The sequence below is a fragment of the Scyliorhinus canicula genome, chromosome 14 (genome assembly GCF_902713615.1).
Source record: "Scyliorhinus canicula chromosome 14, sScyCan1.1, whole genome shotgun sequence".
NCBI classification, from domain to species: Eukaryota; Metazoa; Chordata; class Chondrichthyes; order Carcharhiniformes; family Scyliorhinidae; genus Scyliorhinus; species Scyliorhinus canicula.
Window position 1 is genome coordinate 47841197 of NC_052159.1, and position 20679 is coordinate 47861875.

Consider the following 20679-nt stretch of genomic DNA (forward strand, 5'->3'; position numbering starts at 1 on the left):
CATTATTATTCTCTGCGCCTTGTTTTTGAATGGCTATTTATGGTTGACATTCTAACTTCATTCCATTTGCTATTGCTAATTTTTAGGAGATGTGTATCGGCTGATTGATATACAGTCTTTTGTAACAGCGAACAACATCATTGACAATGAGGACTGAGATTATGGCGAGAACTTTATGCTCCCCGGGATATACTTTACCCGCAGCAAAGAAGGCATTGGGTGTCCCACTCATCTGTGGGCCAACTGAGAGCCTTAAGGGGTCAATTAATAGATTTTACCTGCGGCAGGGGAGACAAGTGTTCAAGCCATTTAATAAAAGCTGGTGAGCGTGTGTTGCAGGGGAATGGGGGGGGGGGGGGGGCATGCCTTCTCCTCCCCCTCTTCTTTGAGCAACCTATGCCAGGCCCTCACACTCCCCAGCCCTAGCAAGACCCTGGACTTACCTTTATTTAGAATCGATAGACTTCTTCAGGCCAGCAGAGGTTACCACTCCTGGTGGCATTGCGATGAGAGGAGAGCAGCCAACCGTCTAATCATTTAATTGACTGAAGCTCCCAGAGGTGAAACCTCCTCCCTGATGGGTCGGAAGGTGCACCTCAAACAAAATAAAAGCCTGACGCTCAGTAAATGGCTGTGTAGCCAGCCAGTCAAGTGCCGGTGGGCTGGCCCCTCAACTTTTATGCTGGGATGGTGGGGAGGGAAATCAGTGCAACAAACCAGCTATTTTTCTGTCTCAGTAAAAAAGTAAATGGAATGTTTTCCAAATTTAATAGTTAATTGAGTTTTGTTCATGAAGTTCCAAAATACCACCGAGGATTTCACATTAATCAGTGATCTTGTGAAAATGTCAAAATAGATTAAATATTAATGCAAGCACCCCAAAACTAAAATACATTGATTAATGGGAAGCTAAAAATAAGTCTGATTATTTTAACAGGGGACGTACTACTGAGCATCAATGGTATTGACCTGACCTGCCTGAGTCACAGTGAAGCAGTGGACACACTGAAAACTAGTGCTACTTCACCGGTTGTTATACTAAAGGCATTGGAAGTACAAACAATAGAAGAACAGGGCCAAGCTGCAGATGAGCAACTGAGCACAAACAATGAAAATGAATATGAGATCACTTGGTCACCATCGTGGGTCATGTGGTTAGGATTGCCAAGGTGATTTATCTATTCTGTCTTCTGAAACAGATGACATTAAGCCTTTTTCAATGTTAACTCTGAAAAGCCAAAGAAATTTTGCATCAATTTATTTCTGTTCAAAAGGTATTGTGACTTGCCAAACAGGGTACGATCGCTTAAATTTCTCTAGTTCTTCGTTTTCTATGTATTAAGAGGGCTTAGAAATTAGTATCATCCATTATAGAGATGAGGGGCTGGATTTTCCGATTTGGAGACTATGTCCCCACGCCGGCGTGGGAACGGTTTACGCCAGGAAAACAGGCGCAAAACAGCCATTGATTCCACATTTTGCTGGGGGCTAGAAGGAAGGCAGCGGAGAGCACCCAGCTGTAGCTTCTGATGAGGCCTCGAGAATTGCCGGATCTGTGGCCATGCACGCTACAGTGGCGTCCTGCAATGGCCACGCCATGCTTCATGGCGGATGCAGTTTGCGGACCCGGCCCGCAAAATAGTTCCCCCCCTCCCCCCCTTCGGCCGGCTCGCGCGCCCCGGACCAGCTTCCTTCAGTGCCCCCCCACCCCCCCATATAATGTCACACCCTACCTGTGGATCAGCCTTCCCCCAACTGTGGCGGTGCTGGACTGAGTCCGCAGCCACCGTGCTGAGTTCCCGAATGGTGAGACCATGAGAGAACCACGCCGTTAGGAACTTGGCCAATCAGAGGCAGAGCATTGGTGGGGCGGGATCTTGGGCAATGGCCTGAGGCCTTGGATACGTGGCGCAACATACTCTCCGAGTACGCCGCTTTTTAGGGGTCGGAGCATCGCAGAAGCGGCGCCGTCCCCGTTTCTGTCAGGAACTTAGATTCTCCGGCCTGTCGCCAAATGCAATTTTGGCGACCGGAGAATCCAGCCTGAGGACTTTTGGGTTTGGTTTTCCCCATGAAGAATAACGCTCAAAAGTAGGATTGCAGCTGCCAAGTTGGTATATCTGATTCCAAATTCCAACAGTGTTTTTTTCTGAAGATTCCATGTTAGGACTGGAGCCAGGAGCACTGACTGGAGATAGTCTGACCGGTGCTAACACACCAAAATGCTTTTTTAACTTGTCTTGTATTGGCATCAACTCCAGTTATGTTTGCCAAGAGGTTAGTTCTTTAGCTTATGCTATGTCCTTAGTGCCTACACATTCTACCTTTATTAATGTTTACATTGCATTTCAGGAGCAACTTGCCATGATCATCTTTTGCCAAGTTTTATTGGGGATCATTCTTACTCTCTTTCATTAGCAACCTGCTGTGTAAACTCAATTTCATCCTTTAATTAGGTTCATCTTTGTAAATAATGTATCCTGCACTGGAATTTCTAAACTCTTGCAAACGCATATTTTTCTGTCTATGGGTATCTTTTGATAGGAGGTGTAGTGAAGTTCCAGCATTTATTATTAATCAACCATTAATAATTAATTTGACCTGATGGTCCTTATGGCCCTGTCTTACTGTAAGTTGATGCCCGAAGTGATATGATTTACCTTTCAACAAGATCCCAACAGCAAACCTCTTCCTCACAAATCAAAACAAAATTGCTGTTTTTACTCAGTTGGTGATCATCAAACCTTTGGCATTTAATGTAAATCATATCAAGTCTTGCTGTGAGTTTTGCCAAGTTTTGAGGTATGTGGCTGAGTCAGACTATCTCCAAACAGGGAAGATAAAATAGATGGTGCAATCTATTCTTCATTGCTATTGTGTGGCAGGCAGAAGGCCTTTGTTAAGAGTACTCCTTAAGATTTGTTATTTCAGCTGACTTAACGTAGATCTCAACTGGGAACAGCTGCAAAGCCACCACATGGAGTAATCTGCACACCAGAAGAAAGAATTATGGCTTAGATCACTCAGCTATAGATGATCTACATTTTGATTAATTTGTTCCAGTTGCCAGAATCCTAACACCCATTCAAGAGACTTCTTTCTTCTCTTCCTGGTTGTGCTATTCTTCTGTCTCCAAAAGTGTGAAGTAAATGGCAAGAATAAAAAAATATTTAGCAATCAAATGAAAACATAATGGAGTTACAATAAGCATTCATGATAATATTTTCTTTCTTTTCAGTTCCCTTCATAGCAGTCATGACATTGTCCTACGGAGGAATAACTCAGGAAGCTGGGGCTTTAGTATTGTTGGTGGTTATGAAGAAAATCACTGTAATCAGCCCTTTTTTATTAAAACAATTGTATTTGGGACACCAGCTTATTATGATGGAAGACTGAGGTAAGTAAGCATTTATTTTGTCTCTATTTGGAAGCCTTCATTTTAAAATGAGAAATTCTGCATGTGACTAGCTTTTTCATTGCTGAGAGTGAATGGCGACCCAAATGTTTGTCATTTTACTGAATAATCGACTAACAAAATATAATGAACCTTTTTAGGCACCAAATTAGAAATAAATGGCGGCACAAAAATTGAAAATTCAGTGAATAATGAAGACTAAATTTAACACAATTCCGGGGACGATTCTCCGAGCCCCACGCCGGGCCAGAGAATCACCACAGCCACGCCATGACGCTGGCGCGCAATTCTCTGAGGTCCAGATAATCGGCACCATTTGTGCCGGCGCGTTTGGCGTGGCGCCGGCCGCGGGCCACTGGAATCGGCGGGGTCGCCGATTCTCCAGCCCGGATGGGCCGAGCGGTCGCGCCAATATGACAGAGTCCTGCCGGCATCGTTCACTCCTGATCGCTGCTGATGGGAACGCTCGGGGTGCGGCCTGTGGGGGGGGGAGGGGGGCACCGATGGGGTCTGGCGCACGATCGGGGCCCACCAATCAGCGGGCCGGCCTCCCCCACCGCCCCCCCCACCCCGCCCCGGGCCTACATCCTGGCGTGGCCGGCCCCTGAACCCCAACGCCATGTTGGGTCGGGGCTGGCGCGCAGAAGAAGTTCCCCGCACATGCGCGGGTTGGCATGGCGTAATGCGGCTGAAGTGGCGTGAACCGCTCCAGCGCCGTGCCTGCCCCCTATGGGGGTCAGAATAGGTTGTGCCCGGGCCCTGTTCGCGCCGTCGTGAAACGCGACGGCATTCACGACGGCGAGAATACTTGGCCTCCATATCAGAGAATCGCCCCCTACATGTTTTTAAATATTGACTCTCCTCTCCTTACACTTTATCTTTTGTATATATTTTGTTTACATGAAATAGTTGTCCAAAAATTGGTGGATAAAAGCATTATGTAAACAGTCATCAGTGTTGATTCCTATAAGGTTGTAAGATTGTAACGTAATTAATGCAGTATGTCTTATGAAAGTTAATTGTGTCACAGATTTTATGAAATGTTACATCATACACCTGTTTCATTATGCTAAATGTTGAAAAGTGGCACATTCCTGGTAATATTTAATGACATTTAAAATTCCTTAAACTGCAAAAAATATTGATCAAATTTGCATCGTAAAATGTCTTAGAATGTTTCATTGATGAAATCTAGGCAGTTTTATTATATAACTAATTCCATTGAGATGTTAACAGTAGACTTGTGTTCGAGTTTTCTGATAGGCTCATAGTTTATGTTTCTAATTTGTCCACTGTTTGTCAAGCAAGCAATATTTGTTGACAATTTTTCTTTTTCGGATTTAGCTAAAATAATTTTTACTTCTCTTTCAGTTCTATTTATCTTAACAATCAAATTCCACAAGCATTAATTTTACCAACAAAATAAATTCTACAAAACAGTTGCACTGATAGTACTTGGCTTAACTAACTGCCAGTGTAAAACCATAGAAGATTTACTTCATAGAACCATAGAAGATTTTTTGGGGCTGGTTTAGCACAGTGCTAAATAGCTGGCTTTTAAAAGCAGACCAAGGCAGGCCAGCAGCGTGGGTTCAATTCCCACACCAGGCTCCCCGAACAGGCGCCGGAATGTGGCGACTAGGGGCTTTTCACAGTAACTTCATTTGAAGCCTACTTGTGACAATAAGCGATTTTCATTCACATAAGGCAACCATTTGGCCCCTCATGTCCATGTGTTTCACTTTGCAGCACTGGAATGCTCTCTACTCTTCCCTTCATTGTCCCTAGCGTCTCTACGTTTCCTCTCCCTCCCTCTTGGTTTGACCCTGATGCCCAGACCTTGCATTGTGTCTGGGTCGTCAGAAAGCTGGAAACAGAACTGTGCAATAAACCTGTTATTACCTGCACCATTGACTGATATATCTATTCAGATGAAGAGATGGATTGCAGACCAATGTTGTGTCTTTAGTCAAGAGGCTGACATCCCAAATGCTTTAGAAATTTAATATTGAAGAGGTTTGCTAAAGTTGACTCCTGCACTACATTGGGCATAGTAGCAGTGCATTCACATTTGATTTTAGGCCATCTTTCAGGAGCACAAGTGTCTATCACAAAGCAGGACACATCTTTCACATTGCAAAAAGTCCTTTCAAGCCCCCACCAAAAACAAATGCATGCTCATGCATTCTTGTTTTAGGATGCAAAGTGGCATAATAAAGCTTATAAAATAATCAGCATTTTAATTTTTATATGATTGGAAAAGGGAGAAATGATTACACACAAACATAAGAAGAAATTGGCAATGGGACATGTAACCTTTAGTAACATTAGACTTAATGGGCAAACACTGCAGAGCCCATTGCTCAGGGTAATCTCCAGGCTACGACTTATCATTGACGCTCCTTTTTTCAACTTTGTGGACGGGATTCTCTGATCCTGAGGCTAACTGTCGATGCCGTCGGAAACGCCGTCGCATTTCCCGACGGCGTCAGCATAGCCTCAGGATCAGCAATTCTGGCCCCTACAGGGGGCCAGCATGGCACTGGAGCACCGCTCACCGCTCCAGCTGCTGATCCCGGCGTCAACTGCCTGCCGCGGTGTCCGCGCATGCGCAGTGGCTCCATCTCCGCGTCGGCCCCGACGCAAGATAGTGTAGGGACCAGCGCAAGCCGGCACAGAAGAAAGGCCCCCAGCCCGAGAGGCCGGCCCACCGATCAGTGGGCATCCAGGCCACAACAGAGCCACCCCCCTCACAGGCCACTCCCGGACCCTTCCACGCTGAGGTCCCGCCGACTAGGAGCAGGTTAGAACGGCGCCAACGGGACTCGGGTTTTTTGTGATGGCTGCTCGGCCCATCCCAGGCCGAGAATTCAATTTCCAGTCACGCCCCTGCAAACCATTTTTCCAATACATGAGAATGTGACAGAAATATTACAAAAGAAAAAAAATTTAAACTTTTATTTTTTCCAATTAAGAGGCAAGTTAGCGTGGGCAATTCACCTATTCTGCACATCTTTTTGGGTTGTGGGGGTGAGACCCATGCAGACACAGGGAGAATGTGCAAACTCCACATGGACAGCGATCCGGCGAGTCGGGATCAGACCCGGGTCCGCAGCGCCGTGAGGCAGCAGGGTTAACCACTGCACCACCATGCTGCCCCGAAAAACTCTTGTTTCCTGACAGAGTATCTTGCAAACTACCAAAAAGGGAAGTGGGTGTTCTGCGGAGGTCAGTAGTGGACCACTTTTATTAAGATTTGGGCTTGAATCGAAAGTTGAATCAAAAGTACAGGGGCTGGTTTAGCTCACTGGCTTTTAAAGCAGACCAAGGCAGGCCAGCAGCACGGTTCAATTCCCGTACCAGCCTCCCAGAAGAGGCGCTGGAATGTGGCGACTAGGGGCTTTTCACAGTAACTTCATTGACGCCTACTCGTGACAATAAGCGATTTTCATTTTCAAGTGCAATTTCAAAATTTGGAAACAACACCAAATCGGGGGTGTAGTTAACACAAAGAAAGATTGCCACAAAATAATAGGCATTAATAAAATTGAAAGGTAGGTGGGTAATTGACAAGTGAATTTTAATATCGTTAAGTATGAGGTGGTGCATTTTGGCAGGAAAGATAGAAGCCACATACTACTTGGATAATACGTGTCTAAGCAGGGTAGAAAATAGGGATCGAGAAGTACAGTTATATAAATCACTCAAATTGCCAATACAGGTGAAAAAGACCATTAAAAAATAGAACCACAAAGCATTAGGGTTCATTTCTAGATTTCTAGTATTGCAAAGCAGAGAAGTTACATTAAATTTGTATTTAACCTTGGTTAGATCACACTTGTTATACTGTACACTGTTGTGGTCTCCATATTATGGACAGGATTAAGAATCATTGGCAAAGATCCACTAAGATAATATCTGAACCGAATGCATTAGCTCCTCGGGAAAGGATGAACAGGCTGGGCTCATTTCTCCAGAAAGAGAAGACAGAGGGGTGACTTAATAGGCCCCAGGGAACATTAAAATAATAAGTTAAACATAGACAAAATGTTTTGGCGTGGGAAGACCAAAACTAAAGGTCGGAAATATTAAGTAATGACTAATAAATCCAATAGGAAATTCAGGAAAAGCTTATTTACCCAGAGACTGGTCAGGATGTGGAATGTGCTATCACAAAGGGTAGTTGAAGCAAATCATAGAATTTATAATGAAGAAGGAGGCCATTCAGTCCATAGAGTCTGCACCAGCCCTTAGAAAGAGCACCTACTTAAACCACGCCTCCATCCCATCCCCGTAACCCAGTAACCCCACCTAACCTTTTTGGACACTAAGGGCAATTTGTCATGGCCAATCCACCTAATCTGCGCATCTTTTGACTGTGGGAGGAAACCGGAACAGAGGGAGGAAACCCACGCAGACACGGAGAGGGTGGAGGACGCCCACGTGGAGTATAAAGGCCAGCAAATGCCAAATTGGCTGAATAGCTTGTTGCTGTGCTGACGACTCAATGTAATTTTTTTTTTAAATCTTTTTATTGGCATTTTTGACATTATGTACAGTCTTGGGTTTTTGCCAGAGCGACCTGTGTGCCCTGTCGAGTTCTGGGGGGGGGGGGGGGGGGGGGGGTTTGGGAAGCTGTTCCTCACGACCAAGTTGCCCAGCATTTGGGTGATGTAGGCTGTTTGGTCCCTTCCCTCCACCCCCTCTGGCAGTCCCACAATACGGACCTTCTGTCACCTGGACCTGTTTTCATGGTCCTCTACCTTTCCCATCAGGTTCCCTTGAGCCGCCACCAACCTCTTCACCTCGATCTCCGGAGCCACGATCCTATCACCAGTGGCAGACTGGGTCTAAAAATATTGGTTGCCAGGAGACAAAGGGGGCCCACCCACAACTACAATGCTATCATTTAATTTTCATAACGAATAAATAAAATGTTCAAAAAATACATATGGAAAAAAGAGTACAATTAAAATTTTTGTGGAAAAAATGTGTATTTCTTAGTAATTACAGTGTACATGTACTGTACATATTACTGGCAGTAGATACCAAATGTAAATACAGAATGTTATAATTGAATTTTTTATTTTATTTTTTTTATTTTAAGTAATTGGTTGATATTTTTAAATAGTTTGCTGCACAATTTACACATTCACAGATAGTTCAAAAGCACAATAGAGCATTGCATGGAGTCCACTATATTAAGAGCAATCATTTGTGTTCGCTAGATGATTGTGCGAATCTGCCAATAATTGCTTCTGCATCCAATTCATCTAACAATTCCTTTTCAATGGATAGCAACATGTATGATTCCAAATTCTCCTCAGACAGCGAATTTCTTAACCTTGTCTTTATGGTCTTTAGCTTTGAAAATGTCCTCTCACATTGGACTTGAGTAACTGATAGTGTGCAGATGACTTTATAAAGTTCATAAAGGTTATCATATGCCTTGTCATGAAGTCTGTTGGATGCCAAAATTTTTAGTACACACGATATTCCAATGTTTGATTTTCATCCATATTCATCTGTGAAATCCTGTCATTACATTTATTTACAAATTCCAAAGCCTTGCTGTGAACGTTATCAAATGTTCTTGTCTGTTCCTTCAACTTTGTTGTAGCTGAATCTACCAAACTCCATGCAGTAAACATATCTAAACCACTTGTCTGTAGATAACTTGATAACGGGGTTGTAGTTTCAAATATATACAAGTAAGTAAATGCTGTCAATATGGTTTCAAACTTTAGAAGACTTTGAAGTAAAACATTTGCTTCATGTTTTGTTTTTGCATCAAACTTTTCTGAATCTTGTATCATTGATAAGCATGTCAATAGATTTACGAAAGTACTGGCAGCGGCATCATCAAAATGTCCAAATATAGTTGTTGCTGCATTGGATTTTCCTGACCATCTGGTCTCACCAATTAGCTTTAATTGTTTCATTTTTTCTTGTCCTAGATGTTTTCCAACAACTTCTATCCATACAGCCATTCTCTTGTATGATGCTTTCACAAAAGTTGCTATATTCTGGAGCAAATTGAAAAAAGAAACTGCAGGCACACAACATTTTCTTGTTTCAGTTATCACCAAATTCAAGACATGGGCATAGCACCATATATGAACATGTTGATCAGCCACATCAGCAATTTTACTTTGTAAACCATTATACTGGCCATGGTAGCTTGCAGCGCCATTTGTGCTATCAGATAAACATTTTTGGGGGTCAATTTTAAGATGCTGTAATGTTTCAATCAATAGATCAAAAAGTCCCTGTCCTGTACCATCATTACTTGGCACAACTGAAAGTAGTCACTCACAGATAATACCTTTAAGCACATACCGAATAATAATGCTAAACTGATCGATGGATTAATTATCTTGTGTTGAATCAACCTGAATAGAATAATATTTTGCTTGAGAAACTTCATGACTAATTCTTTCTTGTATCATATTCTTCATAATTTTGGTTAACATGTTTATAGTTGTTTTACTCAGGTATGTAACAAGTCCACCACGGCCTTTACTTTGAAGCTTTCCTTGTTGCTCTAATCGTTTGATTCTTTGTTTAGACTTGTTTTGCATTGCAGAAACGTGAGCTGCCATAATGGGTCATATTTTGCCATCAACTGCACTGTAGCTAAAAAATTGCCATGATTCAGAACCTCATTATCTAGAGTGTAGGCCGATTCATTTCTGTGACCTCGAAAAGGAAATGCTTGCTTGCCTAACATCTTTATGATGTCTATAATCCTCATGACTATACTTCTCTGCTTCAATACTTCTTCTTTCCTTTTAATTAGTGATGCTGCAAAAAATTTATCTAAGGTGCCATCATTAACCACACTGATATATTGCTGAGCATTTCTGACATGTGTTGTTGTCGATTCATGTAAAGTCAAGCTCTGGCTAATACGCCTGTAGTCACTAAAGCCACGTACAAAGGGTGATGGATTACAAGTGTTGGGAAACTCAAAGGCTAAGCAGTATGAACAATATAAGCATCTATTTTCTTTGTTATATGTTAGCCATTTTCTTGGGACTGAGTCATTCATAATTTTCCTCTCATACAAACGAGCATCAAATGGCAGATCATCAAGTCGTTGAAGTGGATGTTCAGCAAAAAACTGTTTTAGCTTTGCTCGTGATGGATATTGGAAGATTCCAGTAATTGATCTTTCATTTTCTTGCGTAGGTTCATTTACAGGATGTGCTTCAGAAACCAAGTCATTTATGCTTGAAGGAATATCTGATTCCCTGTCACTAGTTGAAGCTATGTGTTCAGATGTTGCAACTACAGGCAGTACAGATACCGGAACAAGGAAGCCAGAAGAAATATTGGGCCTGGGTTGATTAGTAATGGATGCACTTGTATTTGTATCTACATTCAAAGTATCTCTTCTCTGTTCTTGTAACTCACATGTCATTGCATCATCACCATGAGCATTGTTTCTTGCTTCTTGATTATTTGTTGCAGAACTGGATATTGATGTGGATTGTGCTTGTGGTATTATAAACTCTGTAATAGGCCTGCATCGCTTGGCTGATTCCTTCCTTTCTGCTTCTTTTTGTTCTTTGCGTTTTAGTGACCCAGATTTATGCATTTTCTTTTCCATGCTGGTAGGGGTAATATTCCTGAAATAAAAACTTAATTAAAAATAGCCCACATTGGGAAAAATGAATATTGATGATTGCAAGAATAACTTGAAGGAACGCCAGATAAACCCCTACTTGATAAATAACCTTCTGAAGTGTAAGTAAGTTATGTTCATTAGTCAATACTACTGTGGCCTATTCAGCTTCAGAAGAGGAGACAATCCACTGTCCAATGTTCACACCAGCAAGCAACTGAGACAACTGTTGAAACTTAGAAGTTTGGTCCGACTATAGTGAGACATTAAGAATGGTCCCACGACCAAAGTTAACATGTCCAGTTTGATACCAGTGTAGTGTTACAAGTCACAACCCTTTGAGTTTACCGATCACGGCTTATCACTTCAATATCTTTGACCTCATGATTCACAGTCAAAGGTACCGCTTCTCCTTTTCGGTGACTTCACGACCCTATGTACTGCTTGATATCCTTTCAAGTTGCCGACCATCTCAAATCACGAACTGTAACTTTATCTTTAAATTCACACACTCTTGCTGAAAACGTGGATTTCCAACTATGTCCGACCCGGGTGAACCAGCCCCCCCCCCCCCCCCCCCCCCCCCCCCACTCCTTTTCACATCCGTTTAACACTACTTCGTTCCTTCATACCTTGAGTGATTATTTGTTTGTTTCTTTATTGCATTTTTATTTGGTATTGCTCTTTTTAAAAACAATTATATTTTATTAAGTTAGAATACAAATCTCAGGAAAGAAGTTGGAGATTTATTTATCTAATTAATTATAATTTTTAAGGGCCCTTCAGAGATTCACGGGCCCCTTCTTGGCTCTCCGGGCCCCGGACCGATGTACCGGCTGAACCAAGACTACTGCTTGGTATCCTTTGAAGTTGCCGACCATCTCAAATCACGAATTGTAACTTTATCTTTAAATTCACACACTCTTGCTGAAAACGTGGAATTTCCTTAATTATGCCCGACCCGGGGCCCCCTATTCCACATCCTTCCACTACCTCCCCTGCTTCGTTCCTTTTCATGCACTGCTTATTTGTGTCCTGTTCTCTTTTTTCCCTTATTCCTTTTTATTACTAAAACAGTTGTCTGTGTTTGTTTCTTTATTGCATTTTTATTTGATATAGGGGGCCCACTTCATCAGGGGCCCACTTGCCATCGGGCAAGCTGACACCCTGGCCAGTCCGCCACTGCCTATCACTCTGGTCGGTTGCCGCCCTTTCCAGGTCCAGAATCGTCATTTCCTGAGCTTCCACCTTCTTTCCCAGGCCATCTATCATGCGCTAGAGGGCGGCCATCGCTTCCATCAACACCTCTTTCACCACCTCTTTCATCACCACCTGGAGTTCTATTTTGATCGCCTCCCTCATGGCAGCCAGTTCTTTTTTAAGGAATGTCTTCCATCCATCCCTGAGTGTAGTGGGGGCGTCGCTGCCTGTTTGGGTCGCCGGTCGCCCCCTCTCTCGCTTCGCCGGGGCCTCCGCCTCACCTCCTGTGACCGCTGGTCCATCTGCTCATTTCTCCTGCCCCTTGCATCTGCTTGTGCCTTCTCGCTGGCTCTTTGAGCTACCGTTTGCCGGCATCTTCTCTTCTGCTTCTTCGCTACTAATACCTTTTGGGTTTTTAGGAGTTTTGGGTGGCTTTTTGAGCCAAGAATTCTGGAAAATTTGCTATTTTGAGTCCAATTGGGAGGAGAGCCACCTGATGTGCATCCGCTCAGCACATCACCACCACCGGAAGTCGACTCGATGTAAATTGCTGACTAGCCACGCATGTGGATACAGCAACGCTGTTTTAATTTTAAGTATACACGATACAGGTAAATATACTTCACATGTATATTTACTTAACAATTATCTGCCACCATTTATTGCAAAACCTTGCAGTCTTCCTCTTTTGTCAAATGTTGGAATTATGGAATGAATTTTTCAGTATGTACCACATGTTAGTACAACTTCTAAGTTTTTGTCCAGCCTTTGCGAAGAGTACTTTAACCTCATCAGAATGATTGCTGAGAATATTAACTCGCACAAGACCCTCAGACTCATCCCTGCTCTTCAACCAGACCCAATTGGAGGCTGTTTGCCTTTTGGCATGACGTGTCTGAACAAAAAAACAACCATCTTTCTAATAATGTATTTCTTCCAGCACTACCACTGACCTATTCTGCTCTTTCCTTTCATCGCCATGAGTAACCACTTGTTCCACAGTGCCATGGCATTGCTTATATTTACCATCCCATTATTCTTATCCTGCTTCATTAGAGATGCACAGTACTGAATTCCAGATGCATAGGGGCTTCTTGACTGTCTCTGAAATATGAGTAGTCACCTATTTTTTTTTTGTCCTTGACTACTCTTTTGTCTGTGAGATGACCACTTCCTGTAACTTATGTTCCACAGATCTTTCCTTCTATAAGGTGCAGATTGTACTCAAGTGATGATCAAGCCCAGCTCTTATTTCTCTTATGCAACGCACCCTTTCAACACTTCATGCATGTTTACGCTTTATGGATATTTTATGGGTCCAGTAAATGCCGTTCACGAATGTGAAATTTAATGATCCCCCCGAGGCGAATTTGGAGTTTGGCGGAGCAGGAGGATGAAGCCACTTGTTTCCATTCTGCCAATGACCTCCATCCCGTCCACACTCATCTTTATCTAGGATTCCATGACGATCTCTTTTACAGGCCTAAAAGAGGCAGTGGAGTGGTGGAATTGTCACTGGACTAGTAATCCAGAAACTCAGGGTAATGCCATGGAGACCCGGGTTCAAATCCCACCAAGGCAGATGGTGAAATTTGAATTCAGTAAAAAATCTAGAATTAAAAGTCTAATGATGACCATGAAACCATTGTCCTAAATACCATGGTTTGCTAATGTCCTTTTGGGAAGGAACTCTGCAGTTCTTACCTGGTCTGGCTTACATGTGACTCCAGATCCACAGTAATGTGGTTGACTCTTAAAATGCCACTCAGTTCGAGGGCAATTAGGGACAGGCAACAAATGCTGGCCTAGACTGCATCGTCCACATCCGAAGAACAAATAAAAGAAAAACAAATAAAGATCGAGTGGGAGACTGATGTTGTCCAGGTAAGTACATGATTACCTGGTACTTGTCCGTACCACCCAGAGAAAAGAAATGCTGGGTTCCTGCCTATACATCAACCAGCAGACAAAACTCTTTCAAACTCATTAGTTTTCTCTTAGCTTTGCAATTGCATTTTTGTTTTTAAGAATCAAATTCTTGTGTCCCCTGGTGTCCTGACTAATATTCATATTAGTTGATATTCCTAAACCAACATTCAGCAAAACAAATGACCTGGCCATGATCACATTGTTGTTTGTGGGACCATGCTGGATGGAATAAAGTTACCGCAATTTCTACATTATAATACCTATACTTTACAAGAGTCATTCCTGTTTATTTCCCAGGAAACGAGGAGGGGTGGGGAGCGGGGAAAGGGGTGGTTACTGAGGGGGGACGTCTTTCCAACGATCCACTTAGGTGGGGAGGCTAAAGAGTGGGGGAAATAGCGGAGGGTGGGGTGGGGATGGCCTTGCCAGCAATCAGGGGGCGGCTGCACCAAATTCTGAGATCGGGGCACCTCTCTCAGGTCCAGCGAAAACCCCAATCCTCTTTAAAAATAAAATCTGTTATATGCCAGGAATGGCACAAAAAAACTGTGATCTGAGTTTTTTTTTTAATCCTCAGTGGCATGGAATGGCAAATCAGTAGGAATCACTCCGGTTCTCCTGCTAGTGGGAGCACTTACTCTGTGTACAGGAGAATCATGCCTGAGGAGTTCAAAGAACCCCCAGATTCTGATGCTTGCAGGGGGGGCAGTAAGAGGCAGACAGGGAGGGAAGGAGACAGAGAGGGAGGGAGAGCCCCCGATGCTTCTTGTGTGGAGGTTGTATTTTCTGTGCTGAAAGGGCGCCCCGATCTCTGTGGAGCCGATCTTGCCGGCTCTATCAGGCCCCGCCCTGCCACGGTGACAGCGTAAAATCACTCCCCCTTAATTTTTTTTTCCAGAGTGGCTCAAAATCTGGATCAAGAACTCGGCTGTGCAGCTGGAGAGTTACCCGTCGGGTTTCAGTCAGAGCCTGACACGGTGGAAAGAAATATGGGAAAGGATTGCCAAAATTTTACAGATTGTGCGTTCATTCTACAGTTGATCTAAAGTAAATGAAGCATTACAATGTAAAATGCCTCCATTAAATATGTTTGCAACTTTACAGCTGGTCCTTTGATCCTTTGCATAAAACTCAACAATCAGTTTTGTTGCTTGTGCACTTTTTCTGCATTTTTTATGCAATTACACAACCTTTTCTCCCATTCGCATCATTCAGTCAGTAATATTTGACAGAAGCCGTACATGTCCCGATGAGTAATGATAACTTTCTATTTCTGTCATCCTTACATTTCCTTCTAATACTACAATCCAGGCACATATTAACAGTTTTCAAATTAACACCTACTGCATAAAAGATCTCAATTACGTCTCTAACCGTTCCAGAAATATTTAACAATCTCGGGCTCTTTTCTCTAGAGAAGGGAATGTTGAGAGGTGATCTGATAGAGGTCTTTAAGATTATTAAAGGGTTTGATAAGGTAGACGTAGAGAAGGTGTTTTCGTCTGTGGACGGGAACAAAAGTAGGAGCCATAAACATAAGATAGTCACTCAACTCCACTAAGAAATTTAGAAGAAACTTTCCCCAGAGAGTAATTAGAATGCAGAACGTGTTGCCACAAGGAGCAATTGAGGCAAGTAGCAGCGAAACATCAGGGAGAGAGGAATGGAAGGTTATGCTAATAGGGTTAGAGGGAGAGGGTGGGAGGAGGCTAGTGTGGAGCATAATGACCAGCTTAGACAGGTTGGCTGAATTCCCTACTTCTGTGTAAACTTCCATGTATTTCCAAGAAATATGTTTCTTTCCAAATCTAAAGATTAATCTATCATTTCAGTTAGGGGGAAACGGAAGAGGAAAAATATTAGCATTTTCAATCCTGCTTCTATAGTATGTTAGGAACCTGCAGGAACTCAGGAAATAATTTTTCCCACCATGCAAACTATCTGCTGTCACCAATATGCAGGTAAGAATCTGAATGCAGTTATTAATGACTATGTTTTGACAGGACATCAGTATGGTTGGAACAAGGCTGCCAGTAAACTAGGGGAATCTGCTGATCACAAAATCCACCCCTATGCTTCAAAATTATCCCAGTATGGTCAATTAGAAAATACAGTTACATTATCATACTACTTTGTAGCCTAGTGCAATTGTTAAATATCCATACAACAACCTGTCATTCCTGATAAATGATTAGGTTTCACAGGTTCTTATCTTTCTATTTCTTCTCTTCTCTATAGGTGTGGTGATATGATTGTAGCAGTGAATGGACTCTCAACAGCAGGCATGAGCCATTCTGCTCTCGTCCCAATGCTGAAAGAGCCACGAAACAAAGTTACACTAACTGTCACATCATGGCCTGGAAGCCTTATTTAAATAAAGCCAAATGATTAAGAATGATGCATTGTGCAAGAATATTGGATTCAAATAATAAAGGATTTACTGAGTATTTTTATTAATCAGTGACTGGCAAGATATAAAACTATAATGTACTCTTTTCTAAAAATTTTAAAATATTTGCATTTTGAAGCTCAATCGTGTGATCCACATCTATTCAACAGTTTTAAAATCAGTAATCCTTATCCATGATTAGTAACGGTAAGCTAATTCAAGGTTATCAGAAATTATGTAACCAGCTATTATCATTACTCTCAGATCAAAAAGCCTTACCAACCAGATAAGTTTCAGACAGCCACAGACAGTCCAAGCCTTACAGTGACTTTTGAACCTCATATTACCATGAATGTAGTTTTAATGTAAAATGACTTTTAAAAGTAGAATTTAGCTACTGTGTTTGAATTTATTTCACTGAATTACCACGCAAGCTGATGTTTGTATGTGCACTTACTTCCCACTGCAGTAAATTTTTGTTGAAGTGAAACTGTTAGCAACACTTGAAGCACAGGGGACATGAATTTCCAAAGCACTAACATATATTGTTGGCAGTAGAACATGAGTGTATTTGTGATATTCAAATATACACATATACACAAATATACCTAATGTAGAATACTTCTGAGGTTGAGGTCCTAAACCTGCTGAAAAGTTGTTAAGAGTGCCTGTTTTTATCTTTTTTTTAAGTTTACCTTTTACATTTTAAAATATCTTTTAAGTGTTTGTAGTCTTGTTACCTTATCACAATAGTGGGCTTGAAGGTATGAGCTGTATTAATTTGTTGATATATTGAAAGGGAGATTTCATAGCCAAATGTTCAAATAAGTGCTTCTCCAAATTAATCAGTTCCAGAAAACCGGATTTCTTACGACATCTATGCTTTTATTTGATTGAACTTACTATTTAAAATGTCGCTAATAAAGGACCCTTTCCATTGATCAATAAACCAGAAAATGGTGAAAATGCGGAGATGGTTAGTCAATAATGAAAAGCATAGCTTGACATATGGATGAGGGCCTTCGTCAGAGCCATTGTCATCAAGGGCAGCACGGTGATATGTGGTTAGCACTGCTGTCTGAAGGCACCGAGGACCAGGGTTTGATCCCGTCCCTGGGTCACTGTCCATGTGGAATTTGTTCATTCTCCCCATGTCTGTGTGAGTCTCACCCCCACAACCCAAAAGATGTGCAGGGTAGGTGAATCGGCCATGCCAAATTGCCCTTAATTGGGTACTCCAAATTTATTTCTAAAAAGAACCATTGTCATCATCGGTTTAAGTTCTAAGGAAGGTTCCTGCTCAAAAACTGAACCTCTTTCATTTTCAGGTGCTGATAAGCTTGTGCAATTCCAGAATTTTCAGCTTTTATTTCACTTTTATTACTGGGCTGGATTCCGTCGTGAAAACCGTGGGTGTCATCGTGCGCCCAGGTGGAGCCATTCAGCGGCCCACAGTGGGCTTGCACGGGTGGGTTGTGCAATGTGTGACGGACCAGCCACCGATTTGCCGGTTCCATCATTGACACGGCGCCATGGCTCCAGATAAAAATTCTCCCCACACACACCCGTCGCAGGCAAAGGACATGCGACACCGGTACTCGCGGGGCTTCATCAGGCGCCTCCTTGGACCACCACAACCTCCTCCTCCCCCTCCTCGTCCCGTTCCTCTTCTTCCTCCTTGGCCTGTCAGGCAGGCGGCCCTCCAGCCTGAGCGGCTGCCACCTGCCCTTCTGCAACGCTCCCAGAGCTCGGACTTTCCCCCCTTCCCCACCCCTCCCCCGACACTAACAGACCTCCTCCTCTTCCCCCCCCCCCCCCCCCCCCCCCCCTTCGTCCCATTCCTCGCCCTCCTCCTCGGCCTGTCAGGCAGGCGGGCCTCCAGCCTGAGTGGTTGCTACCTGCCCCTCTGCAACCCGCTCCCCGAGCTCGGACTGTCCCCCCTTCCCCACCCCTCCCCCCGACCCTGGCAGGCCCCCTCCCCTCCCCCTCCCCCTCCCCTGGCAGCCACTCGCCCCTGCAGGAAGCACGGTCGGTGTCCGTTCCGAGAGCTTGCAGTCCCCCCACGCCAACTCCTACCTCCTCCCGCAGCCACCTCAGCTAGTACACCGGTGTCACAATTTTTCATAGATGGTTAGAACCACATCATCGGGAACTCGGCCCATCGCCACAGAATAGCCGAGGCCCCAGGGAATCGGTCGCCGGGGCACTGCACTTGAGGCGATTCTCCGTGCACTGTGTTTCGGCGAGTTGGAGGTCGGGAGAATTCAGAATCGGCGCAAAACCGGCGCGAAAGCTGATTTTGGTGTCGGAGTCGATTCTCCGGCCGATCGCGTTTCACAATTTCAGCGCAGAGCTGCGGAGAATCCTGCCCACTATTTTCAGAATTTTTCTCTTCATCTTTAATCGTTCAATCATAAGATTAGCACAAAAGAACATGCCATATTGGTGGCTGAGCCTTCATTGCAGCTGTGCTTTTTTAATACAATTGAACTTAAAAGATAATGTGAAAATAATGGTTTAAGCATTAAAGAATAAAGTGTGAAAGAATAAGTTTATTGTTCACACTTTGAGGCATATATATTTAATTAAGAGCTGAATTGATAAATACTCTCTCTAGATACATTCAGATTTATATAAATTCCAAATAATATGCAGAAATAATATTAGGAAATAATGCAAGTACAAAAGAGTGAATAATTTCTGGAAAGAGAAAAAGCAAGTCCATACTTCTGCTGCAGGCTCAATATTAGTGTGGGAAATTGAAAGACAAGAGAACTGTTTGGTAGTGTGAATGAATCACAGATTGGGAGGTAAAGTCAGAAATCTGGAATGCAGACACCTATCACTTTCCTGGATTAGATGGCCATAAAACCAGCTTTTTGTATAAAACTGGAAACAGCCATTTGTGGGACACAGCTGTCATTATATATTGAAGCAAACATATAGTGCCATTATATCACATTTTCCCATCAATACAAAGCAGCTTTAGATCTGCAGCAATGCATGAACATTTCCCAATCTGATTCTGTGGCACTAAAGACAAGGGCTGGGATTCTCCAATCCCGCGAAGGGTCGGAGACTCGCCAGGGGAGCACGCGAATCCCGCCACGTTGCTCCGACGCCGGGCTGCTGATTCTCCGGCGACCGGAGAATCGGCTCCAATCGCGCCGGCGCGGTCGCTGCGGTGCCGGTCAGGGGCCGTTGAAAGCAGTCCCCCCTGGCGATTCTCCGCGCTTGACGTACGAGTGCCCGCTGAGTTCCGCCTAGTCCCGCTGCCGTCATTTACTCATGGTCCTACCCGGCGGGACCTCGGCTTCCTGGCTGCGGGGGCCATCCTGGTGGGGGGGGGGCGGGGGAAGCCGAATCCAGGGGGGGGCAGGGGAGGCCTCCACGGTGGCCAGGCCCGCGATTGGGGGCAACTGATCGGCGGGCGGGCTCATTCGGGGGGCGTGTATGTGCCTCCGCACTGAGCCCCTGTAGGGCTCTGCCAGCCATGTTGCCCACAGGCATTCGTGGAGATGGCCGTGGTGTGCATGCGCGGATCCGTGGTGGCCGTGTCGCACGCATGCGCGGACCCACGCCAGCTGTAGGCGGGCATGCTTTCGGCGCTGGAGCAGTGCACAACACTCCGGCGCCGTTCTAGCCCCCTAGGAAGGGGTGAATGCATGGGCCTGGAGGCCGATTGTCGCCGGTGTTGCTCGCGCCAGTTTTGAAGCCGGCATCAATACTTGGCCGGGGTTTCAGAGAATCACGGCCAAGGACCGCAGTGGGAAGCTTTAGACCACTTGGGGGTTTTGCATTAGAAATAGTATAACAGTAAAGTCATATATAAGAAGATTTAAGCATACTTTGTAAACCCACTTTTGAATCAGGTCAATTCTGGTAAAGAACTGAAGGTCTCCCCCACTTTTTAAAAATAAATTTAGAGTACTCAGTTCATTTTTTCCAATTAAGGGGTAATTTAGCGTGGCCAACCCACCTACCCTGCATATCTTTTTTGGGTTGTGGAGGTGAGACCCACGCAAACATGGGGAGAATGTTCAAACTCCACATGGACAGTGACCCAGGGTCGGGATCGACCTGTGACCTAGCAGCTGTGAGGCAGCAGTGCTAATCCCA

At 43.9% G+C, this 20679-nt stretch overlaps 1 protein-coding gene across 2 annotated transcripts in view; it reads left to right on the forward strand.

Moving 5' to 3' along the window:
* lnx2a (ligand of numb-protein X 2a) overlaps positions 1-16949 on the forward strand; it is a 204257-nt gene extending 187308 nt beyond the window's left edge. For both annotated transcript variants that reach the window (XM_038818016.1, XM_038818017.1), the window contains 3 exons: positions 938-1169; positions 3239-3397; positions 16410-16949. In XM_038818016.1, the coding sequence (XP_038673944.1) occupies positions 938-1169; positions 3239-3397; positions 16410-16545 (527 nt within the window). In that variant the 3' untranslated portion in view covers positions 16546-16949. The remainder of the gene's footprint in view (positions 1-937; positions 1170-3238; positions 3398-16409) is intronic.
* The last annotated feature ends 3730 nt before the right edge of the window (positions 16950-20679 follow it).